This window comes from Nematostella vectensis, chromosome 1 (assembly GCF_932526225.1).
Source record: "Nematostella vectensis chromosome 1, jaNemVect1.1, whole genome shotgun sequence".
Lineage (NCBI taxonomy): Eukaryota > Metazoa > Cnidaria > Anthozoa > Actiniaria > Edwardsiidae > Nematostella > Nematostella vectensis.
This window is the reverse complement of record NC_064034.1, coordinates 2,319,018-2,342,544: the sequence shown is the minus strand read 5'-3', so window position 1 is coordinate 2,342,544 and position 23,527 is coordinate 2,319,018. Positions and strand designations below refer to the sequence as shown.

The window sequence follows — 23,527 nt, the reverse complement described above, 5'->3', positions numbered from 1 at the left end:
GGATTACATGAGATGATTACCATTACAAGAGATGACCCACTAGGAATTTTATGGGGAGGGGTGCAGAAATCTATTATTGTCAGTTGTTTTCGTTGTCGTTCGTTTGTGTTACATATGTCATTTGCATGCATTTCATTTGTTTTCGTGTCATTTCACTTAGTATCAAAGCGTGTTATGGACGTGGGAAGATGCAGGCGAAGAAAAACACAACATCTTCCACATCAAAGAACCGCATCATCAACAGGTAACAGTGCACCCTACACGAACTAATTGCTCTTTATAAAAGCACAAGACTTTGGCAAATTGTATTGTGTTGTATTGAGTAGACGCTTACGTTTCCAGGCTCGTGTCCAGGGCGCCGCATCATTTGACAGTGGCCCGGTTACTAAGCGTAGTAGTTTTTTCCACACGTTCGATACCGCTGGCTCGTATTGGGTTATGTCTGAAGGCGCAGAACAAGATAGAATCTGTCAAGTTGAAGTTTTAGAGGAGGGTGAGAAAAGTGCTCTTGTTTAATTATCACGGCTTCTTCTGTCTTGTCTTTGTCTTTATATTGTAAGAGAGGCAAGACAACAGATATGTTTTTACACACACAGAAAAGCGGGTTATTCAGCCAAGGTTTGCTGAAGGCAACGAGGGAGGAATTGTAAGTAGGTTTACATTACCTTTACCGCCGTTTTCCCCTGTTCTAGAGTTTACTTACACAGTGATTTTGTGACAAGATAAAAAATAATGATGACGTGCCACTGCTGGTAATAATAGTATTTGAGAACGTGATAATGATGACGGGGACAATGCTGGTAATAATAGTATTTGTGAACGTGATAATGATGACGGGGACAATGCTGGTGTTCGATATGACATTATAATGAAGATGAATAATTATTGTGATAATGATGGTCATATATAATTGACGATCCATTTTTCATCTGATTATGTTAATAATGACGTTGATGATGATGTTGTTGATGATGACGTTGTTGATGATGATGTTAGTTTCATGGAGTTTCATGGGAAGCCACTTATATGCTTTCCTTATATCGTTGAAGGTGGAAAAAGGCTTTACTATTTATCTGGCCTGTGACGATGATGATGTATCTATTTTCTACACTACTGATGGAACAAGCCCACATGAACATGTTGATAATAGACTGGTAAGAGGCGTAACTTCCTGGAGAAGCCCCGGTCAAGCTCATCGTGTGGTATTTCTCATCAGGGCGTTTTTGGACTGGCGGCCACAGCAATATTATATTTGACACATGCATAAGCTCGTGGCCTTAACATCCCTCGCCCCCCTCCCTCCCCCCCCCCCCCCCCCCCCACCACCACTATTTTCCCGGCAAGGGGATAGTCTATGAAATGCAAAAACTTCTGGGGCCAAGACAAAAATAAAGGCTATCAAGGACAAAACATATAACCGAATCCGGTGTTGCAGCACCGGCCCTATTCCCCTCCAGAGTCTGTCAGCCGCCATTTTGTCAGCCAAGGAAAACACAGGTCACACAATTTCCATTGGCTGAATTAGAAAGGGATGCTTTTTCATATGAATATGGCAAATGAAGTTTTGAGCTTTGTTTTCATATTGTTATTTCGGATTTCCGTCACATAATTTGCGCTCCAATGTTGAATAAAAACAATGACAAAACTGTGGCTGAAAAGTATTGTTTATGAGGTACATGAGGTAATATACCCCCTGTGTGTCAGGTGTACGACTGGAATACTGGGATCCGCTTGGACAGGCCAGGTCTGTATTTGATCAGATGTATTGCGCACAAGGACGGGTGGATCCCAAGCGCCGTATTCACCTCCAGGTAACTATGATCATTATATTACTCGAGATACCACATGCCTTGTGTCTTATGACTTTTTCTACTTGATCAAGGAGGATATGGGTACTTGAGGACGAAGAGGACGGTAAAGCAGATATTGGATTTCGAGAACAGGTACTATAACACAAATGTAGGGAAATCTTTAAAGAAGTGATTTGCTACGATCTGATTTAAGACTATGATAGTTGTTGAGTAGTCCATCCTGATGAGTCTTTTTTCACTAGATAACCAACTGGCAGTGGTCAAGCAGCATCCCCTTTATATCGTATGGCTTCATCTTTGATAATGTCATCCGTGTCGTCCTAGAGATGCCGAAAACCGCAGAACTTTCTTGGATTGCTGGCTTCAAGGTACATTGCACGATCTATCAGTCCCACACGAAAATGCACAAAGACTTTTCCTTTTTTTGAGGGGGGAGGATGGTGGCAAACTTGCTGATGTTTCGAGAAGCGCTCGATGGTCAGAAACCCAAGCCTTTACTTAAAAAAAAAAATCCTGCGCTTTCAAGAATGCTTCTGGTGCTTATGCTGTCTGGACTTTCTAGTTCTACATCTATCCTTATGGAATTGAGCTCGGGTTTTTTTATTTTGTTACAGTTGTATGTCGATGGAATCGTTCAAGGTGGCTGGATCTGCGCCAGCTGTCCCTGCATAGAGGTTAGTGGTCTTTGCGGAGGTAGGACGTATCACGTGGTCTTGGTGGTGTTTCCTGTGAATGAGCAGTTCAAGCCGCAGCTGTCAAATGAGTTGGTGAGTAAAACTGTTTTGTCTGGTGGTTTAAAGTTCGGATGGCGATGATAAGCGGCCTTGGGCTAGGACTTATTTCATTGCCTAAATTTAAGGTTTTCTGTTATTTTGTTAGCAGGTCGCCTAATGATAACAACATCAGCATCATCACCAGCCTAAAAGGGCGATTTTACGGGAATTATTACGTACGACCGTCATCTTACCTTTTACTCAGTGCTTCTCTGGAATGATTAAAAAATCTCTACCCAACAAAAAGCAACTTCATGAAAAAAACGCTCATTGATTAACCGACATGATTGAAAAAAAATTAACGCTTTCGAATCAGTCAATCAGCGTTTTGTTTATAAAGCGATTGACCGATCTCTAGCAAATGGCCCTCTATGTATTTTACATGAGAAACCCTTCGCATTGCACCGTCTTCATATGGTGTCGTATTGTTCTTTGAAGCTTTGTCCTTTTAAAATTCTTGTTATGGCAAAGTTCCCGATTAATGTAGCTAGGGCTAAACCCCTTACTTGTGTTGCAGGTGATCACATGCTCTGAAATATCGTCGTTGGGTGGACCTGTGGTGTCGTTAGAGACCTGTGGTCGTGTTGATGCCCTTGTCATTGTTTGGCCGGCTTTTCCAGATACTCAATTCCAGGTCATGGTTGATGGTGCACCCTTTGGCGATAAGGTAAAGTTCCTTCTTATAAAAAAAGTGACGTTGTCTGTCTGCCTGTTAATTTCCATCTTTTATTTGTTTGGTTGTTTTTTAATTACTTGCTTTTCGTACCAGATCACACCTGAGCCCGACATTGATTACTGCCGCGTGCTGTTTGAGAGTACAGACGAGGGGCATCTCTACACGCTGAGCGTTGTTATGTACAGTGAAGGTCAGTCAACCAGGTGCCTGATGTTGTTCGGATGTTTTTTGATATTTCAAGCATAGGGCCCTATCCTTCTTTTAGTAGAGTACAGTTACTCATACGCATCTCGAATTTTAGGAGAATGGTAAAGCTAGGCATGGTTGTTTATATTTTCTTGCTCTGGATGATAATTAGTAAGTAACTTTTCTTGTTGTCAGGTTCATCGGAACGCCTTGTGTCAAATGAACTCCAGTTCAGTCTGCCGCTACCAGATGACCTTATCCAGCATCCAGAACTATCCAATCAAGACTCTGAAGTAGCTACAACCTCAAGGGAGCTCATTCTAGTTTCAGAGGCAACCCTCCTCGATACCAACACATCTGTGGTTGATAAACCTTCAAGCATTTTTAGTAATCTCACTCTGAATGGGTTAGAGACTATCCCAGAAGATAAACAGTTGGACGTCATCTCTTCGCCACCTCTCCTCGAACGGGCTCAAGGGGAAAATTTACTGGAAGATGATGATATCCTAGCTACTGAATTACAGCCTGGTATAAGGGATAAAGATGAGATGAAACCTGCTGAGAAAAAACGAAATGATAGTGCGAAGCCTTCTTCACCTCGTCTTGAAGGACGTCCTCTGTTTGATCTGCAAGAATACGACGAGTTAACCAATCACTGCCTTAGTAGTGATGCTGACAACAATCGAGACATCTTGGACAGCAAAAGGGGTTTTGAGAACGAGGTACCTGCCCAAGACAGTAATAGTTGTGATGAGGATGTCATTGACAGCAAACAAGACGTTTTTGACAAAACAAAACTCTTGGAAAACAAAGTACCTAAAGTTAGTTGTAGTGACGATAAAGTTACTGACAGCAAGCGAGACGTCTTTGAAATGAAAGAATCTTTTGAAAACGAGGCGCCTGAGTCTAGCTCTAGCGCGGAAGTCTCTGAAGCCGACCAGGAAATGTATGCGATTAGTGAAATGGAACAGAAAGAAAAGGGTGAAGAGAGAGAAAATGCTCGAGTAAATTTGGATGATGGAAGTAAAGATGAATCGAAGAGTTTATCGGAGAAGACATTGGAAGAGGAAAGAAATAACGATGGAAATACCGCTGGTATCACAATTTCGGAAGATATTCGAAGAGAGGATCTTCAAACTGAAAGAAATGCAATGACAAATGAAGAAAAGTTGGAGGAACTATCTCTGAAACAAAGTAAAGATATCAAGGATTGTATGGTGGGGAATGAAGAGACATGCGAGTCCTCTGCTGTGGAAAACTTTGAAAGGAAGAGCTGTAACAGCGATGGAGATTTTGATGACGCTGATAGGGATCATAAAATGCACCAAGATTGTGATAAAAATCTCAAGGAAAAACAAGACAGCGGAATTGATCAAGCAAATACTTTGGATTCAGCTGATACAGGCATAAACGACGATGGGTTTGGAAAAGATCCAAACGACGACATGATGTCAGCAAATAGGAGAGAGTGGACCCCATTCCATGGATCGAACCTCGAAGCGGGTTTCAACTCTCTCGTAGCAAAGCTACTTATTCACTATAACTGCGCCGGGTTGCCTGATGGTGAAACACAAAATGGCCCCCAGGCGACTGACAAAGAAACGACTCAAGAGGCTGAATTACTGGATTTGCCATATCTGGACAATATCAAAGCTGGTGCCACTCGGCATGTCCAAGCTTCAAAACTGCAGAGCGAAGATGTCGCTAATTTTGATAAGCAAACGAAGGTCGTTAATGCAGTTGTTCACCGTCAGCCAGAAAATAAGCTTCAGAACAAACACTTCATCGCTATTTTTGCTGAAAGTGCACCGCCGGATCGGATGGAATGGATTAAGATCAATGAAACTCCAATAATAGTGTCTGAACAGTGGCAAGAAGAAAGCCTCATACTGCGACAAACTCCTAAAAAAAGTTCAATGCTGAAAAAAGTTATTCTTGACGAGCATTATGTTGTGGAAGACGATTTGGATGAGAGTGCCGAAAGAGATGTTGAAACTGATGGTAAACCTTACGAGAATAAGAGTACAGAGCCCCACGATGAGCATGACACCGGCAGCCAAGAACCCAACCAGGATCGAGAGGTAGAGCTGACAGACGGATTAAGCCAAGGGTCTGTCAATAAAGGAGTAAATGGTCAGGATTCTGAGTGTCAAGACGAGTCAGATCACCCTGAGGTGGCGGATAGGCAAGCTTCAGATCTGTCTGTCGAATCAAGCCAGGACTTTGTCAATAAAGACGTGGATGGGCAAGCTTCAGATCTGTCTGTCGAATCAAGCCAGGACTTTGTCAATAAAGACATGGATGTGCAAGATTCAGACTTGGCCAGTGGATCAAGTGAAGACTCTGATGTCGAGGAGGTGAATGGGCAAGGCGCACTAGTCACCGATGGCGCCGAACCGCAAGGCGTAACCCAAGCTATCCCTTCCTCGCAGATCTTCCTTGTATTTAAAGGGTCACATGGCGATAAGGCCGTATTTGAGTGGGAATGCGGAGATTTTACAGACTTCACCTTTCTTGTACTGGGAACTAAGTTTGGTTCTAGTGTAGACAGTGATTTCAGGTACGATGCTTTGTTTTTTTTATTTTCTGAATCAAGTTTAAATGGGTAACAATTGCATTCCGGAGCTTCAGCACATTTATTGTCATTCTTGTACTTGCAGTGTGCTTTTTAAGGAGAGTTGTACTCGGGACATTTGGCCTCGTAAGGTAAGGCAAGAGTTTGTAGCACGTGTAGGCATCATGCAGTAGAGCTAACAAATTAAACTTTTTATCGTATCAAGACAAACTACAGACAGCATTGCTGGAAAACAAGGAGCCGCGTCATCGAGGTTGCGGGACTGAGGCAACGACAGCCATACAGGTTCAAATTACACTGTACCTTATATTAAAGTGACTTACTTTATGAGACCCGGCTATAATCATAGTGCTATGCAATAGAAACGATTGTATCGTCTTCGTGCTCAGTTTTTCTGAGTACAGGGTAATGGTTGGATGTGCAGGAGAGGAATAATGCAGTCATTAGCTTTAGAGTGCCGGTTTTTGTTATTTCCCTGGCCTTTTAACTGGGGCACGATACAGTGGGTCGCGTCTTCTAATACAGAAACATAAATATGCTATAGTATACATATTAGTGTGATAGTGTGATATTTATGTAAATATACATATTATCAACGAATATTATTCTAACACATAGGTCATTTGCTCTTTACATTGACATTTTTTTTTCAATAGTGTATCTTTGGTCGGCTTGTCTCAGGATTGGGTGTAAATAATTGTTATCCTAGTTGATGTATCTCTGATTTACCCGTCCCAGGGTGGCTGTGGTATCGAGCTCACTGGCAATGTCTAACGTCGTGGTGCTAACAATGCCAGGTCGACCCAAGACTCCTGTGGTCCACTTGACCGCTGTCAGGGATCGCGAGGTAAAAGAGAACTTAAGCAAAGACGTTTCTAGAGGACGGAATGCAAACCGGAGGACTTTTGTTTTTAACGCTGACGTTACGTCATAATTCATTCAGGGCAAACAAATTTGGGACTAAGATGTTTCTGCATTTGCCCTTGTAATGTGAATTGCCCTTGTAATGTGAATTGCTCTTGTAATGTGAATTGCCCTTGTAATGTGAATTGCCCTTGTAATGTGAATTGCTCTTGTAATGTGAATTGCCCTTGTAATGTGAATTGCCCTTGTAATGTGAATTGCCCTTGTAATGTGAATTGCTCTTGTAATGTGAATTGCCCTTGTAATGTGAATTGCTCTTGTAATGTGAATTGCCCTTGTAATGTGAATTGCCCTTGTAATGTGAATTGCCCTTGTAATGTGAATTGCCCTTGTCATGTGAATTGCCCTTGTAATGTGAATTGCCCTTGTAATGTGAATTGCTCTTGTAATGTGAATTGCAGTGAACCTGAAAAAATGCTCACACTTTTCATGAAAAGGGAAAGAGGACGTACTGTTTGGCACACCTTTTTGTTAATATTGAGATATCTTACAAGTGAATGCACAAGGAGTCTTTCAAAGGAGCATTTGATATAATAACCACCAAACGTTAATTTGAATGAATGAATAACTGTATTTTAAGGTTCAGGAGTTGTAAAGTGGGTCCCATTATACTTTTTCGTTTTCATTTCTTCTATTATTTTAAGGCCACTGTCTGTTGGAAGCAAGTTCCCTCATTCGGAGACGCCCAAGTCGTAGGCTACAGAATAACGGTCAACGGCACACAGCACGAAGACTTGCTTCCCCATGACTCTGTGCATCATACTATTGCTCACCTAGAAAAAGGTACATCATGTATGGCTCATGTGGGTTTATATTAATTACAGTCTGCTCCCCATGCGCCTCTCATCTGTGACTTGCACCACTCACTCTTATGAATAAATATAATTAAAATGAAAATCTCCCCTTTTTCTCTCGAAGCGACGAAGCTGTCGTGTTTGCTGTTGTTGGTTGTCTACCCTTACTACGGACGCGAGATTGCCATCAAACTTTAACTTATCCTGTCAGAATTTTTGCAAAAAGACCTCTAGATTAGTCTTAAGTCTTTAAGATGACCTTGATTTCAAGACACCCCAAATAATCATAAAGGACAACCCCGCCGTAATTATAAGCTCTTCATAATATTGAATCACTAAAAGCATCTATTTCAATTGGCTAACTCAAGCAAATAAAAAAGTTAGTTTAAGTAAAATATTGTCCATCAAGTATCAGCCTTTATTGTTTACCAAAATACGGCTCGTATTTTGGATCAGAAATATCAGTGGATTTGAAGAATTTAAGAACTTTATTAAAACTCCTCATTACTAAGATTTTTTTTTCCTCGATATGGTTTGTAGGGGCGGAGCATAAGATCAGAGTTGTTGCTGTAACCAACCACAGCGTAGGAGACAGCCATCCATCTCAAGAGTTGACAATTACATGCCCCCACCCTCCCCTCTCTCCGGAGATCTACGAGGTACCCAGTAGTACCCGGGGTGCCATCACCATCGCCTGGCAACCAGTCCCATTCCGCCCCACCCCCATGGAAAATGCAGCTCCAGTCACTAGTTATGCCGTGTTTGTGGATGGAGGGCTTCACGGGAGTTGTCCTGCCAATGACGTCACAGATATTTTTCTAGACGAGCTGGTATACACTGTTGGAGACCTGGAACCAGGAAGGTGAGATTTTCGTACAGTTATCCCCTAGGTTAATCAACACTATGTACCCTCCCCACTGTACAGTTATCCCCTAGGTGAATCAACACTATGTACTCTCCCCACTGTATAGTTATCCCTTAGGTGAATCAACACTATGTACCCTCCCCACTGTACAGTTATCTCATAGGTGAATCAACACTATGTACCCTCCCCACTGTATAGTTATCCCCTAGGTGAATCAACACTATGTACCCTCCCCACTGTACAGTTATCCCCTAGGTGAATCAACACTATCTACCCTCCACACTGTACAGTTACCACCTAGGTGAATCAACACTATCCACCCTCCACACTGTACAGTTATCCCCTAGGTGAATCAACACTATGTACCCTCCCCACTGTACAGTTATCCCCTAGGTGAATCAACACTATCCACCCTCCCCACTGTACAGTTATCCTCTAGGTGAATCAACACTATGTACCCTCCCCACTGTATAGTTATCCCCTAGGTGAATCAACACTATCCACCCTCCCCACTGTACAGTTATCTCCTAGGTGAATCAACAATATCTACCCTCCCCACTGTACAGTTATCCCCTAGGTGAATCAACACTATCTACCCTCCCCACTGTACAGTTATCCCCTAGGTGAATCAACACTATCTACCCTCCCCACTGTACAGTTATCCCCTAGGTGAATCAACACTATCTACCCTCCCCACTGTATAGTTATCCCTTAGGTGAATCAACACTATGTACCCCACCCACTGTACAGTTATCCCCTAGGTGAATCAACACTATCTACCCCACCCACTGTATAGTTATCCCCTAGGTGAATCAACACTATCCACCTTCCCCACTGTACAGTTATCCTCTAGGTGAATCAACACTATGTACCCTCCCCACTGTATAGTTATCCCCTAGGTGAATCAACACTATCCACCCTCCCCACTGTACAGTTATCTCCTAGGTGAATCAACAATATCTACCCTCCCCACTGTACAGTTATCCCCTAGGTGAATCAACACTATCTACCCTCCCCACTGTACAGTTATCCCCTAGGTGAATCAACACTATCTACCCTCCCCACTGTACAGTTATCCCCTAGGTGAATCAACACTATCTACCCTCCCCACTGTATAGTTATCCCCTAGGTGAATCAACACGATGTACCCTTCCCACTGTACAGTTATCCCTTAGGTGAATCAACACTATGTACCCCACCCACTGTACAGTTATCCCCTAGGTGAATCAACACTATCCACCCTCCCCACTGTACAGTTATCCCCTAGGTGAATCAACACTATCTACCCTCCCCATTGTACAGTTATCCCCTAGGTGAATCAACACTATCTACCCTCCCCACTGTACAGTTATCCCCTAGGTGAATCAACACTATCTACCCTCCCCATTGTACAGTTATCCCCTAGGTGAATCAACACTATCTACCCTCCCCACTGTACAGTTATCCCCTAGGTGAATCAACACTATCTACCCTTCCCACTGTACAGTTATCCCCTAGGTGAATCAACACTATCTACCCTCCCCAATGTACAGTTATCCCCTAGGTGAATCAACACTATCTACCCCACCCACTGTACAGTTATCCCCTAGGTGAATCAACACTATCTACCCTCCCCATTGTACAGTTATCCCCTAGGTGAATCAACACTATCTACCCTCCCCACTGTACAGTTATCCCCTAGGTGAATCAACACTATCTACCCTTCCCACTGTACAGTTATCCCCTAGGTGAATCAACACTATCTACCCTCCCCAATGTACAGTTATCCCCTAGGTGAATCAACACTATCTACCCTTCCCACTGTACAGTTATCCCCTAGGTGAATCAACATTATCTACCCTTCCCACTGTACAGTTATCCCCTAGGTGAATCAACACTATCTACCCTCCCCAATGTACAGTTATCCCCTAGGTGAATCAACACTATGTACCCCACCCAATGTACAGTTATCCCCTAGGTGAATCAACACTATGTACCCTCCCCACTGTACAGTTATCCCCTAGGTGGACCAACACGATGTACCCTCCCCACTGTACAGTTATCCCCTAGGTGAATCAACACTATCTACCCTCCCCACTGTACAGTTATCCTCTAGGTGAATCAACACTATGTACCCTCCCCACTGTACAGTTATCCCCTAGGTGGACCAACACGATGTACCCTCCCCACTGTACAGTTATCCCCTAGGTGGACCAACACGATGTACCCTCCCCACTGTACAGTTATCCCCTAGGTGGACCAACACGATGTACCCTCCCCACTGTACAGTTATCCCCTAGGTGGACCAACACGATGTACCCTCCCCACTGTACAGTTATCCCCTAGGTGGACCAACACGATGTACCCTCCCCACTGTACAGTTATCCCCTAGGTGGACCAACACGATGTACCCTCCCCACTGTACAGTTATCCCCTAGGTGGACCAACACGATGTACCCTCCCCACTGTACAGTTATCCCCTAGGTGAATCAACACTATCCACCCTTCCCACTGTACAGTTATCCCCTGGGTGAATCATCACTATCTACCCCACCCACTGTACAGTTATCCCCTAGGTGGACCAACACGATGTACCCTCCCCACTGTACAGTTATCCCCTAGGTGGACCAACACGATGTACCCTCCCCACTGTACAGTTATCCCCTAGGTGGACCAACACGATGTACCCTCCCCACTGTACAGTTATCCCCTAGGTGGACCAACACGATGTACCCTCCCCACTGTACAGTTATCCCCTAGGTGAATCATCACTATCTACCCTCCCCATTGTACAGTTATCCCCTAGGTGGACCAACTTTACGTACTCTCCCCACTGTACAGTTATCCCCTAGGTGAATCAACACTATCCACCCTCCCCACTGTACAGTTATCTCCTAGGTGAATCAACACTATGTACCCTCCCCACTGTACAGTTATCCCCTAGGTGAATCAACACTATCTACCCTTCCCACTGTACAGTTATCCCCTAGGTGAATCAACACTATCTACCCTCCCCAATGTACAGTTATCCCCTAGGTGAATCAACACTATCTACCCCACCCACTGTACAGTTATCCCCTAGGTGAATCAACACTATGTACCCTCCCCATTGTACAGTTATCCCCTAGGTGAATCAACACTATCTACCCTCCCCACTGTACAGTTATCCCCTAGGTGAATCAACACTATCTACCCTTCCCACTGTACAGTTATCCCCTAGGTGAATCAACACTATCTACCCTCCCCAATGTACAGTTATCCCATAGGTGAATCAACACTATCTACCCTTCCCACTGTACAGTTATCCCCTAGGTGAATCAACACTATCTACCCTTCCCACTGTACAGTTATCCCCTAGGTGAATCAACACTATCTACCCTCCCCAATGTACAGTTATCCCCTAGGTGAATCAACACTATCTACCCTCCCCACTGTACAGTTATCCCCTAGGTGAATCAACACTATCTACCCTCCCCACTGTACAGTTATCCCCTAGGTGAATCAACACTATGTACCCCACCCAATGTACAGTTATCCCCTAGGTGAATCAACATTATGTACCCTTCCCACTGTACAGTTATCCTCTAGGTGAATCAACACTGTGTACCCTCCCCACTGTACAGTTATCCCCTAGGTGGACCAACACGATGTACCCTCCCCACTGTACAGTTATCCCCTAGGTGAATCAACACTATCTACCCTCCCCATTGTACAGTTATCCCCTAGGTGAATCAACACTATCTACCCTCCCCACTGTACAGTTATCCTCTAGGTGAATCAACACTATGTACCCTCCCCACTGTACAGTTATCCCCTAGGTGGACCAACACGATGTACCCTCCCCACTGTACAGTTATCCCCTAGGTGGACCAACACGATGTACCCTCCCCACTGTACAGTTATCCCCTAGGTGGACCAACACGATGTACCCTCCCCACTGTACAGTTATCCCCTAGGTGAATCAACAATATCCACCCTTCCCACTGTACAGTTATCCCCTAGGTGAATCATCACTATCTACCCCACCCACTGTACAGTTATCCCCTAGGTGGACCAACACGATGTACCCTCCCCACTGTACAGTTATCCCCTAGGTGGACCAACACGATGTACCCTCCCCACTGTACAGTTATCCCCTAGGTGGACCAACACGATGTACCCTCCCCACTGTACAGTTATCCCCTAGGTGGACCAACACGATGTACCCTCCCCACTGTACAGTTATCCCCTAGGTGAATCATCACTATCTACCCTCCCCATTGTACAGTTATCCCCTAGGTGGACCAACTTTACGTACTCTCCCCACTGTACAGTTATCCCCTAGGTGAATCAACACTATCCACCCTCCCCACTGTACAGTTATCTCCTAGGTGAATCAACACTATGTACCCTCCCCACTGTACAGTTATCCCCTAGGTGAATCAACACTATGTACCCTCCCCACTGTACAGTTATCCCCTAGGTGAATCAACACTATCTACCCTCCCCACTGTACAGTTATCCCCTAGCTGAATCAACACGATGTACCCTCCCCATTGTACCGTTATCCCCTAGGCGAATCAACACTATGTACCCTCCACACTGTACAGTTATCCCCTAGGTGAATCAACACTATCTACCCTCCCCACTGTACAGTTATCTCCTAGGTGAATCAACACTATCCACCCTCCCCACTGTACAGTTATCCCCTAGGTGAATCAACACTATCTACCCTCCCCACTGTACAGTTATCCCCTAGGTGAATCAACACTATCTACCCTCCCCACTGTACAGTTATCCCCTAGGTGAATCAACACTATCTACCCCACCCACTGTACAGTTATCCCCTAGGTGAATAAACACGATGTACCCTTCCCACTGTACAGTTATCCCTTAGGTGAATCAACACTATCCACCCTCCCCACTGTATAGTTATCCCCTAGGTGAATCAACACTATCTACCCCACCCACTGTACAGTTATCCCCTAGGTGAATCAACACGATGTACCCTTCCCACTGTACAGTTATCCCTTAGGTGAATCAACACTATCAACCCCACCCACTGTACAGTTATCCCCTAGGTGAATGAACACTATCCACCCTCCCCACTGTACAGTTTTCCCCTAGGTGAATCAACACTACCCACCCACCCAATGTACAGTTATCCCCTAGGTAAATCAACACTATGTACCCTTCCCACTGTACAGTTATCCCCTAGGTGAATCAACACTATCCACCCTCCCCACTGTACAGTTATCCTCTAGGTGAATCAACACTATCCACCCTCCCCACTGTATAGTTATCCCCTAGGTGAATCAACACTATGTACCCTCCCCACTGTACAGTTATCCCTTAGGTAAATCAACACTATCCACCCTCCCCACTGTACAGTTATCCCCTAGGCGAATCAACACTATCTACCCTCCCCACTGTACAGTTATCCCCTAGGTGAATCAACACTATCTACCCTCCCCACTGTACAGTTATCCCCTAGGTGAATCAACACTATCCACCCTCCCCACTGTACAGTTATCTCCTAGGTGAATCAACAATATCTACCCTCCCCACTGTACAGTTATCCCCTAGGTGAATCAACACTATCTACCCTCCCCACTGTACAGTTATCCCCTAGGTGAATCAACACTATCAACCCTCCCCACTGTACAGTTATCCCCTAGGTGAATCAACACTATCTACCCTCCCCACTGTATAGTTATCCCCTAGGTGAATCAACACTATGTACCCCACCCACTGTACAGTTATCCCCTAGGTGAATCAACACTATCCACCCTCCCCACTGTACAGTTATCCCCTAGGTGAATCAACACTATCTACCCTCCCCATTGTACAGTTATCCCCTAGGTGAATCAACACTATCTACCCTCCCCACTGTACAGTTATCCCCTAGGTGAATCAACACTATCTACCCTCCCCATTGTACAGTTATCCCCTAGGTGAATCAACACTATCTACCCTCCCCACTGTACAGTTATCCCCTAGGTGAATCAACACTATCTACCCTTCCCACTGTACAGTTATCCCCTAGGTGAATCAACACTATCTACCCTCCCCAATGTACAGTTATCCCCTAGGTGAATCAACACTATCTACCCCACCCACTGTACAGTTATCCCCTAGGTGAATCAACACTATGTACCCTCCCCATTGTACAGTTATCCCCTAGGTGAATCAACACTATCTACCCTCCCCACTGTACAGTTATCCCCTAGGTGAATCAACACTATCTACCCTTCCCACTGTACAGTTATCCCCTAGGTGAATCAACACTATCTACCCTCCCCAATGTACAGTTATCCCCTAGGTGAATCAACACTATCTACCCTTCCCACTGTACAGTTATCCCCTAGGTGAATCAACACTATCTAGCCTTCCCACTGTACAGTTATCCCCTAGGTGAATCAACACTATCTACCCTCCCCAATGTACAGTTATCCCCTAGGTGAATCAACACTATGTACCCCACCCAATGTACAGTTATCCCCTAGGTGAATCAACACTATGTACCCTTCCCACTGTACAGTTATCCTCTAGGTGAATCAACACTGTGTACCCTCCCCACTGTACAGTTATCCCCTAGGTGAATACACACTATCTACCCTCCCCATTGTACAGTTATCCCCTAGGTGAATCAACACTATCTACCCTCCCCACTGTACAGTTATCCTCTAGGTGAATCAACACTATGTACCCTCCCCACTGTACAGTTATCCCCTAGGTGGACCAACACGATGTACCCTCCCCACTGTACAGTTATCCCCTAGGTGGACCAACACGATGTACCCTCCCCACTGTACAGTTATCCCCTAGGTGGACCAACACGATGTACCCTCCCCACTGTACAGTTATCCCCTAGGTGAATCAACACTATCCACCCTTCCCACTGTACAGTTATCCCCTAGGTGAATCATCACTATCTACCCCACCCACTGTACAGTTATCCCCTAGGTGGACCAACACGATGTACCCTCCCCACTGTACAGTTATCCCCTAGGTGGACCAACACGATGTACCCTCCCCACTGTACAGTTATCCCCTAGGTGGACCAACACGATGTACCCTCCCCACTGTACAGTTATCCCCTAGGTGGACCAACACGATGTACCCTCCCCACTGTACAGTTATCCCCTAGGTGAATCATCACTATCTACCCTCCCCATTGTACAGTTATCCCCTAGGTGGACCAACTTTACGTACTCTCCCCACTGTACAGTTATCCCCTAGGTGAATCAACACTATCCACCCTCCCCACTGTACAGTTATCTCCTAGGTGAATCAACACTATGTACCCTCCCCACTGTACAGTTATCCCCTAGGTGAATCAACACTATCTACCCTTCCCACTGTACAGTTATCCCCTAGGTGAATCAACACTATCTACCCTCCCCAATGTACAGTTATCCCCTAGGTGAATCAACACTATCTACCCCACCCACTGTACAGTTATCCCCTAGGTGAATCAACACTATGTACCCTCCCCATTGTACAGTTATCCCCTAGGTGAATCAACACTATCTACCCTCCCCACTGTACAGTTATCCCCTAGGTGAATCAACACTATCTACCCTTCCCACTGTACAGTTATCCCCTAGGTGAATCAACACTATCTACCCTCCCCAATGTACAGTTATCCCCTAGGTGAATCAACACTATCTACCCTTCCCACTGTACAGTTATACCCTAGGTGAATCAACACTATCTACCCTTCCCACTGTACAGTTATCCCCTAGGTGAATCAACACTATCTACCCTCCCCAATGTACAGTTATCCCCTAGGTGAATCAACACTATCTACCCTCCCCACTGTACAGTTATCCCCTAGGTGAATCAACACTATCTACCCTCCCCACTGTACAGTTATCCCCTAGGTGAATCAACACTATGTACCCCACCCAATGTACAGTTATCCCCTAGGTGAATCAACACTATGTACCCTTCCCACTGTACAGTTATCCTCTAGGTGAATCAACACTGTGTACCCTCCCCACTGTACAGTTATCCCCTAGGTGGACCAACACGATGTACCCTCCCCACTGTACAGTTATCCCCTAGGTGAATCAACACTATCTACCCTCCCCATTGTACAGTTATCCCCTAGGTGAATCAACACTATCTACCCTCCCCACTGTACAGTTATCCTCTAGGTGAATCAACACTATGTACCCTCCCCACTGTACAGTTATCCCCTAGGTGAATCAACACTATCCACCCTTCCCACTGTACAGTTAATCCCTAGGTGAATCATCACTATCTACCCCACCCACTGTACAGTTATCCCCTAGGTGGACCAACACGATGTACCCTCCCCACTGTACAGTTATCCCCTAGGTGGACCAACACGATGTACCCTCCCCACTGTACAGTTATCCCCTAGGTGGACCAACACGATGTACCCTCCCCACTGTACAGTTATCCCCTAGGTGGACCAACACGATGTACCCTCCCCACTGTACAGTTATCCCCTAGGTGAATCATCACTATCTACCCTCCCCATTGTACAGTTATCCCCTAGGTGGACCAACTTTACGTACTCTCCCCACTGTACAGTTATCCCCTAGGTGAATCAACACTATCCACCCTCCCCACTGTACAGTTATCTCCTAGGTGAATCAACACTATGTACCCCACCCAATGTACAGTTATCCCCTAGGTGTATCAACACTATCTACCCTCCCCATTGTACAGTTATCCCCTAGGTGAATCAACACTATCTACCCTTCCCACTGTACAGTTATCCTCTAGGTGAATCAACACTGTGTACCCTCCCCACTGTACAGTTATCCCCAAGGTTAATCAACACTATGTACCCTCCCCATTGTACAGTTATCCCCTAGGTGAATCAACACTATCTACCCTCCCCACTGTACAGTTATCCCCTAGGTGAATCAACACTATCTACCCTTCCCACTGTACAGTTATCCCCTAGGTGAATCAACACTATCTACCCTCCCCAATGTACAGTTATCCCCTAGGTGAATCAACACTATCTACCCTTCCCACTGTACAGTTATCCCCTAGGTGAATCAACACTATCTACCCTTCCCACTGTACAGTTATCCCCTAGGTGAATCAACACTATCTACCCTCCCCAATGTACAGTTATCCCCTAGGTGAATCAACACTATGTACCCCACCCAATGTACAGTTATCCCCTAGGTGAATCAACACTATGTACCCTCCCCACTGTACAGTTATCCCCTAGGTGGACCAACACGATGTACCCTCCCCACTGTACAGTTATCCCCTAGGTGAATAAACACTATCTACCCTCCCCATTGTACAGTTATCCCCTAGGTGAATCAACACTATCTACCCTCCCCACTGTACAGTTATCCTCTAGGTGAATCAACACTATGTACCCTCCCCACTGTACAGTTATCCCCTAGGTGGACCAACACGATGTACCCTCCCCACTGTACAGTTATCCCCTAGGTAGACCAACACGATGTACCCTCCCCACTGTACAGTTATCCCCTAGGTGGACCAACACGATGTACCCTCCCCACTGTACAGTTATCCCCTAGGTGAATCAACACTATCCACCCTTCCCACTGTACAGTTATCCCCTAGGTGAATCATCACTATCTACCCCACCCACTGTACAGTTATCCCCTAGGTGGACCAACACGATGTACCCTCCCCACTGTACAGTTATCCCCTAGGTGGACCAACACGATGTACCCTCCCCACTGTACAGTTATCCCCTAGGTGGACCAACACGATGTACCCTCCCCACTGTACAGTTATCCCCTAGGTGGACCAACACGATGTACCCTCCCCACTGTACAGTTATCCCCTAGGTGAATCATCACTATCTACCCTCCCCATTGTACAGTTATCCCCTAGGTGGACCAACTTTACGTACTCTCCCCACTGTACAGTTATCCCCTAGGTGAATCAACACTATCCACCCTCCCCACTGTACAGTTATCTCCTAGGTGAATCAACACTATGTACCCTCCCCACTGTACAGTTATCCCCTAGGTGAATCAACACTATCTACCCTTCCCACTGTACAGTTATCCCCTAGGTGAATCAACACTATCTACCCTCCCCAATGTACAGTTATCCCCTAGGTGAATCAACACTATCTACCCCACCCACTGTACAGTTATCCCCTAGGTGAATCAACACTATGTACCCTCCCCATTGTACAGTTATCCCCTAGGTGAATCAACACTATCTACCCTCCCCACTGTACAGTTATCCCCTAGGTGAATCAACACTATCTACCCTTCCCACTGTACAGTTATCCCCTAGGTGAATCAACACTATCTACCCTCCCCAATGTACAGTTATCCCCTAGGTGAATCAACACTATCTACCCTTCCCACTGTACAGTTATCCCCTAGGTGAATCAACACTATGTACCCTACCCACTGTATAGTTATCCCCTAGGTGAATCAACACTATCCACCCTCCCCACTGTACAGTTATCTCCTAGGTGAATCAACAATATCTACCCTCCCCACTGTACAGTTATCCCCTAGGTGAATCAACACTATCTACCCTCCCCACTGTACAGTTATCCCCTAGGTGAATCAACACTATCTACCCTCCCCAATGTACAGTTATCCCCTAGGTGAATCAACACTATCTACCCTCCCCACTGTACAGTTATCCCCTAGGTGAATCAACACTATCTACCCTCCCCACTGTACAGTTATCCCCTAGGTGAATCAACACTATGTACCCCACCCAATGTACAGTTATCCCCTAGGTGAATCAACACTATGTACCCTTCCCACTGTACAGTTATCCTCTAGGTGAATCAACACTGTGTACCCTCCCCACTGTACAGTTATCCCCTAGGTGGACCAACACGATGTACCCTCCCCACTGTACAGTTATCCCCTAGGTGAATCAACACTATCTACCCTCCCCATTGTACAGTTATCCCCTAGGTGAATCAACACTATCTACCCTCCCCACTGTACAGTTATCCTCTAGGTGAATCAACACTATGTACCCTCCCCACTGTACAGTTATCCCCTAGGTGGACCAACACGATGTACCCTCCCCACTGTACAGTTATCCTCTAGGTGGACCAACACTATGTACCCTCCCCACTGTACAGTTATCCCCTAGGTGGACCAACACGATGTACCCTCCCCACTGTACAGTTATCCCCTAGGTGAATCAACACTATCCACCCTTCCCACTGTACAGTTATCCCCTAGGTGAATCATCACTATCTACCCCACCCACTGTACAGTTATCCCCTAGGTGGACCAACACGATGTACCCTCCCCACTGTACAGTTATCCCCTAGGTGGACCAACACGATGTACCCTCCCCACTGTACAGTTATCCCCTAGGTGGACCAACACGATGTACCCTCCCCACTGTACAGTTATCCCCTAGGTGGACCAACACGATGTACCCTCCCCACTGTACAGTTATCCCCTAGGTGAATCATCACTATCTACCCTCCCCATTGTACAGTTATCCCCTAGGTGGACCAACTTTACGTACTCTCCCCACTGTACAGTTATCCCCTAGGTGAATCAACACTATCCACCCTCCCCACTGTACAGTTATCTCCTAGGTGAATCAACACTATGTACCCTCCCCACTGTACAGTTATCCCCTAGGTGAATCAACACTATGTACCCTCCCCACTGTACAGTTATCCCCTAGGTGAATCAACACTATCTACCCTCCCCACTGTACAGTTATCCCCTAGCTGAATCAACACGATGTACCCTCCCCATTGTACCGTTATCCCCTAGGCGAATCAACACTATGTACCCTCCACACTGTACAGTTATCCCCTAGGTGAATCAACACTATCTACCCTCCCCACTGTACAGTTATCTCCTAGGTGAATCAACACTATCCACCCTCCCCACTGTACAGTTATCCCCTAGGTGAATCAACACTATCTACCCTCCCCACTGTACAGTTATCCCCTAGGTGAATCAACACTATCTACCCTCCCCACTGTACAGTTATCCCCTAGGTGAATCAACACTATCTACCCCACCCACTGTACAGTTATCCCCTAGGTGAATCAACACGATGTACCCTTCCCACTGTACAGTTATCCCTTAGGTGAATCAACACTATCCACCCTCCCCACTGTATAGTTATCCCCTAGGTGAATCAACACTATCTACCCCACCCACTGTACAGTTATCCCCTAGGTGAATCAACACGATGTACCCTTCCCACTGTACAGTTATCCCTTAGGTGAATCAACACTATCAACCCCACCCACTGTACAGTTATCCCCTAGGTGAATCAACACTATCCACCCTCCCCACTGTACAGTTATCCCCTAGGTGAATCAACACTACCCACCCACCCAATGTACAGTTATCCCCTAGGTAAATCAACACTATGTACCCTTCCCACTGTACAGTTATCCCCTAGGTGAATCAACACTATCCACCATCCCCACTGTACAGTTATCCTCTAGGTGAATCAACACTATCCACCCTCCCCACTGTATAGTTATCCCCTAGGTGAATCAACACTATGTACCCTCCCCACTGTACAGTTATCCCTTAGGTAAATCAACACTATCCACCCTCCCCACTGTACAGTTATCCCCTAGGCGAATCAACACTATCTACCCTCCCCACTGTACAGTTATCCCCTAGGTGAATCAACACTATCTACCCTCCCCACTGTACAGTTATCCCCTAGGTGAATCAACACTATCCACCCTCCCCACTGTACAGTTATCTCCTAGGTGAATCAACAATATCTACCCTCCCCTTTGTACAGTTATCCCCTAGGTGAATCAACACTATCTACCCTCCCCACTGTACAGTTATCCCCTAGGTGAATCAACACTATCTACCCTCCCCACTGTACAGTTATCCCCTAGGTGAATCAACACTATCTACCCTCCCCACTGTATAGTTATCCCCTAGGTGAATCAACACTATGTACCCCACCCACTGTACAGTTATCCCCTAGGTGAATCAACACTATCCACCCTCCCCACTGTACAGTTATCCCCTAGGTGAATCAACACTATCTACCCTCCCCATTGTACAGTTATCCCCTAGGTGAATCAACACTATCTACCCTCCCCACTGTACAGTTATCCCCTAGGTGAATCAACACTATCTACCCTCCCCATTGTACAGTTATCCCCTAGGTGAATCAACACTATCTACCCTCCCCACTGTACAGTTATCCCCTAGGTGAATCAACACTATCTACCCTCCCCACTGTACAGTTATCCCCTAGGTGAATCAACACTATCTACCCTCCCCAATGTACAGTTATCCCCTAGGTGAATCAACACTATCTACCCCACCCACTGTACAGTTATCCCCTAGGTGAATCAACACTATGTACCCTCCCCATTGTACAGTTACCCCCTAGGTGAATCAACACTATCTACCCTCCCCACTGTACAGTTATCCCCTAGGTGAATCAACACTATCTACCCTTCCCACTGTACAGTTATCCCCTAGGTGAATCAACACTATCTACCCTCCCCAATGTACAGTTATCCCCTAGGTGAATCAACACTATCTACCCTTCCCACTGTACAGTTATCCCCTAGGTGAATCAACACTATCTAGCCTTCCCACTGTACAGTTATCCCCTAGGTGAATCAACACTATCTACCCTCCCCATTGTACAGTTATCCCCTAGGTGAATCAACACTATCTACCCTCCCCACTGTACAGTTATCCTCTAGGTGAATCAACACTATGTACCCTCCCCACTGTACAGTTATCCCCTAGGTGGACCAACACGATGTACCCTCCCCACTGTACAGTTATCCCCTAGGTGGACCAACACGATGTACCCTCCCCACTGTACAGTTATCCCCTAGGTGGACCAACACGATGTTCCCTCCCCACTGTACAGTTATCCCCTAGGTGAATCAACACTATCCACCCTTCCCACTGTACAGTTATCCCCTAGGTGAATCATCACTATCTACCCCACCCACTGTACAGTTATCCCCTAGGTGGACCAACACGATGTACCCTCCCCACTGTACAGTTATCCCCTAGGTGGACCAACACGATGTACCCTCCCCACTGTACAGTTATCCCCTAGGTGGACCAACACGATGTACCCTCCCCACTGTACAGTTATCCCCTAGGTGGACCAACACGATGTACCCTCCCCACTGTACAGTTATCCCCTAGGTGGACCAACACGATGTACCCTCCCCACTGTACAGTTATCCCCTAGGTGGACCAACACGATGTACCCTCCCCACTGTACAGTTATCCCCTAGGTGAATCATCACTATCTACCCTCCCCATTGTACAGTTATCCCCTAGGTGGACCAACTTTACGTACTCTCCCCACTGTACAGTTATCCCCTAGGTGAATCAACACTATCCACCCTCCCCACTGTACAGTTATCTCCTAGGTGAATCAACACTATGTACCCTCCCCACTGTACAGTTATCCCCTAGGTGAATCAACACTATCTACCCTTCCCACTGTACAGTTATCCCCTAGGTGAATCAACACTATCTACCCTCCCCAATGTACAGTTATCCCCTAGGTGAATCAACACTATCTACCCCACCCACTGTACAGTTATCCCCTAGGTGAATCAACACTATGTACCCTCCCCATTGTACAGTTATTCCCTAGGTGAATCAACACTATCTACCCTCCCCACTGTACAGTTATCCCCTAGGTGAATCAACACTATCTACCCTTCCCACTGTACAGTTATCCCCTAGGTGAATCAACACTATCTACCCTCCCCAATGTACAGTTATCCCCTAGGTGAATCAACACTATCTACCCTTCCCACTGTACAGTTATCCCCTAGGTGAATCAACACTATGTACCCTCCCCACTGTATAGTTATCCCCTAGGTGAATCAACACTATCCACCCTCCCCACTGTACAGTTATCTCCTAGGTGAATCAACAATATCTACCCTCCCCACTGTACAGTTATCCCCTAGGTGAATCAACACTATCTACCCTCCCCACTGTACAGTTATCCC

General features: G+C 45.9%; 1 protein-coding gene across 1 annotated transcript in view; it reads left to right on the top strand.

Moving 5' to 3' along the window:
* The window catches only part of LOC116611762, a 64,607-nt gene that overhangs the window by 16,361 nt on the left and 24,719 nt on the right, over positions 1 to 23,527 (top strand). The window contains exons 23-38 of the mRNA XM_048729440.1: positions 161 to 244; positions 343 to 493; positions 597 to 646; positions 1,050 to 1,154; positions 1,705 to 1,811; positions 1,883 to 1,943; positions 2,054 to 2,179; positions 2,426 to 2,578; positions 3,102 to 3,251; positions 3,354 to 3,450; positions 3,642 to 6,006; positions 6,107 to 6,152; positions 6,227 to 6,306; positions 6,760 to 6,868; positions 7,590 to 7,728; positions 8,280 to 8,601. Coding sequence (XP_048585397.1) covers positions 161 to 244; positions 343 to 493; positions 597 to 646; positions 1,050 to 1,154; positions 1,705 to 1,811; positions 1,883 to 1,943; positions 2,054 to 2,179; positions 2,426 to 2,578; positions 3,102 to 3,251; positions 3,354 to 3,450; positions 3,642 to 6,006; positions 6,107 to 6,152; positions 6,227 to 6,306; positions 6,760 to 6,868; positions 7,590 to 7,728; positions 8,280 to 8,601 — 4,145 coding nt within the window. The remainder of the gene's footprint in view (positions 1 to 160; positions 245 to 342; positions 494 to 596; positions 647 to 1,049; positions 1,155 to 1,704; positions 1,812 to 1,882; positions 1,944 to 2,053; positions 2,180 to 2,425; positions 2,579 to 3,101; positions 3,252 to 3,353; positions 3,451 to 3,641; positions 6,007 to 6,106; positions 6,153 to 6,226; positions 6,307 to 6,759; positions 6,869 to 7,589; positions 7,729 to 8,279; positions 8,602 to 23,527) is intronic.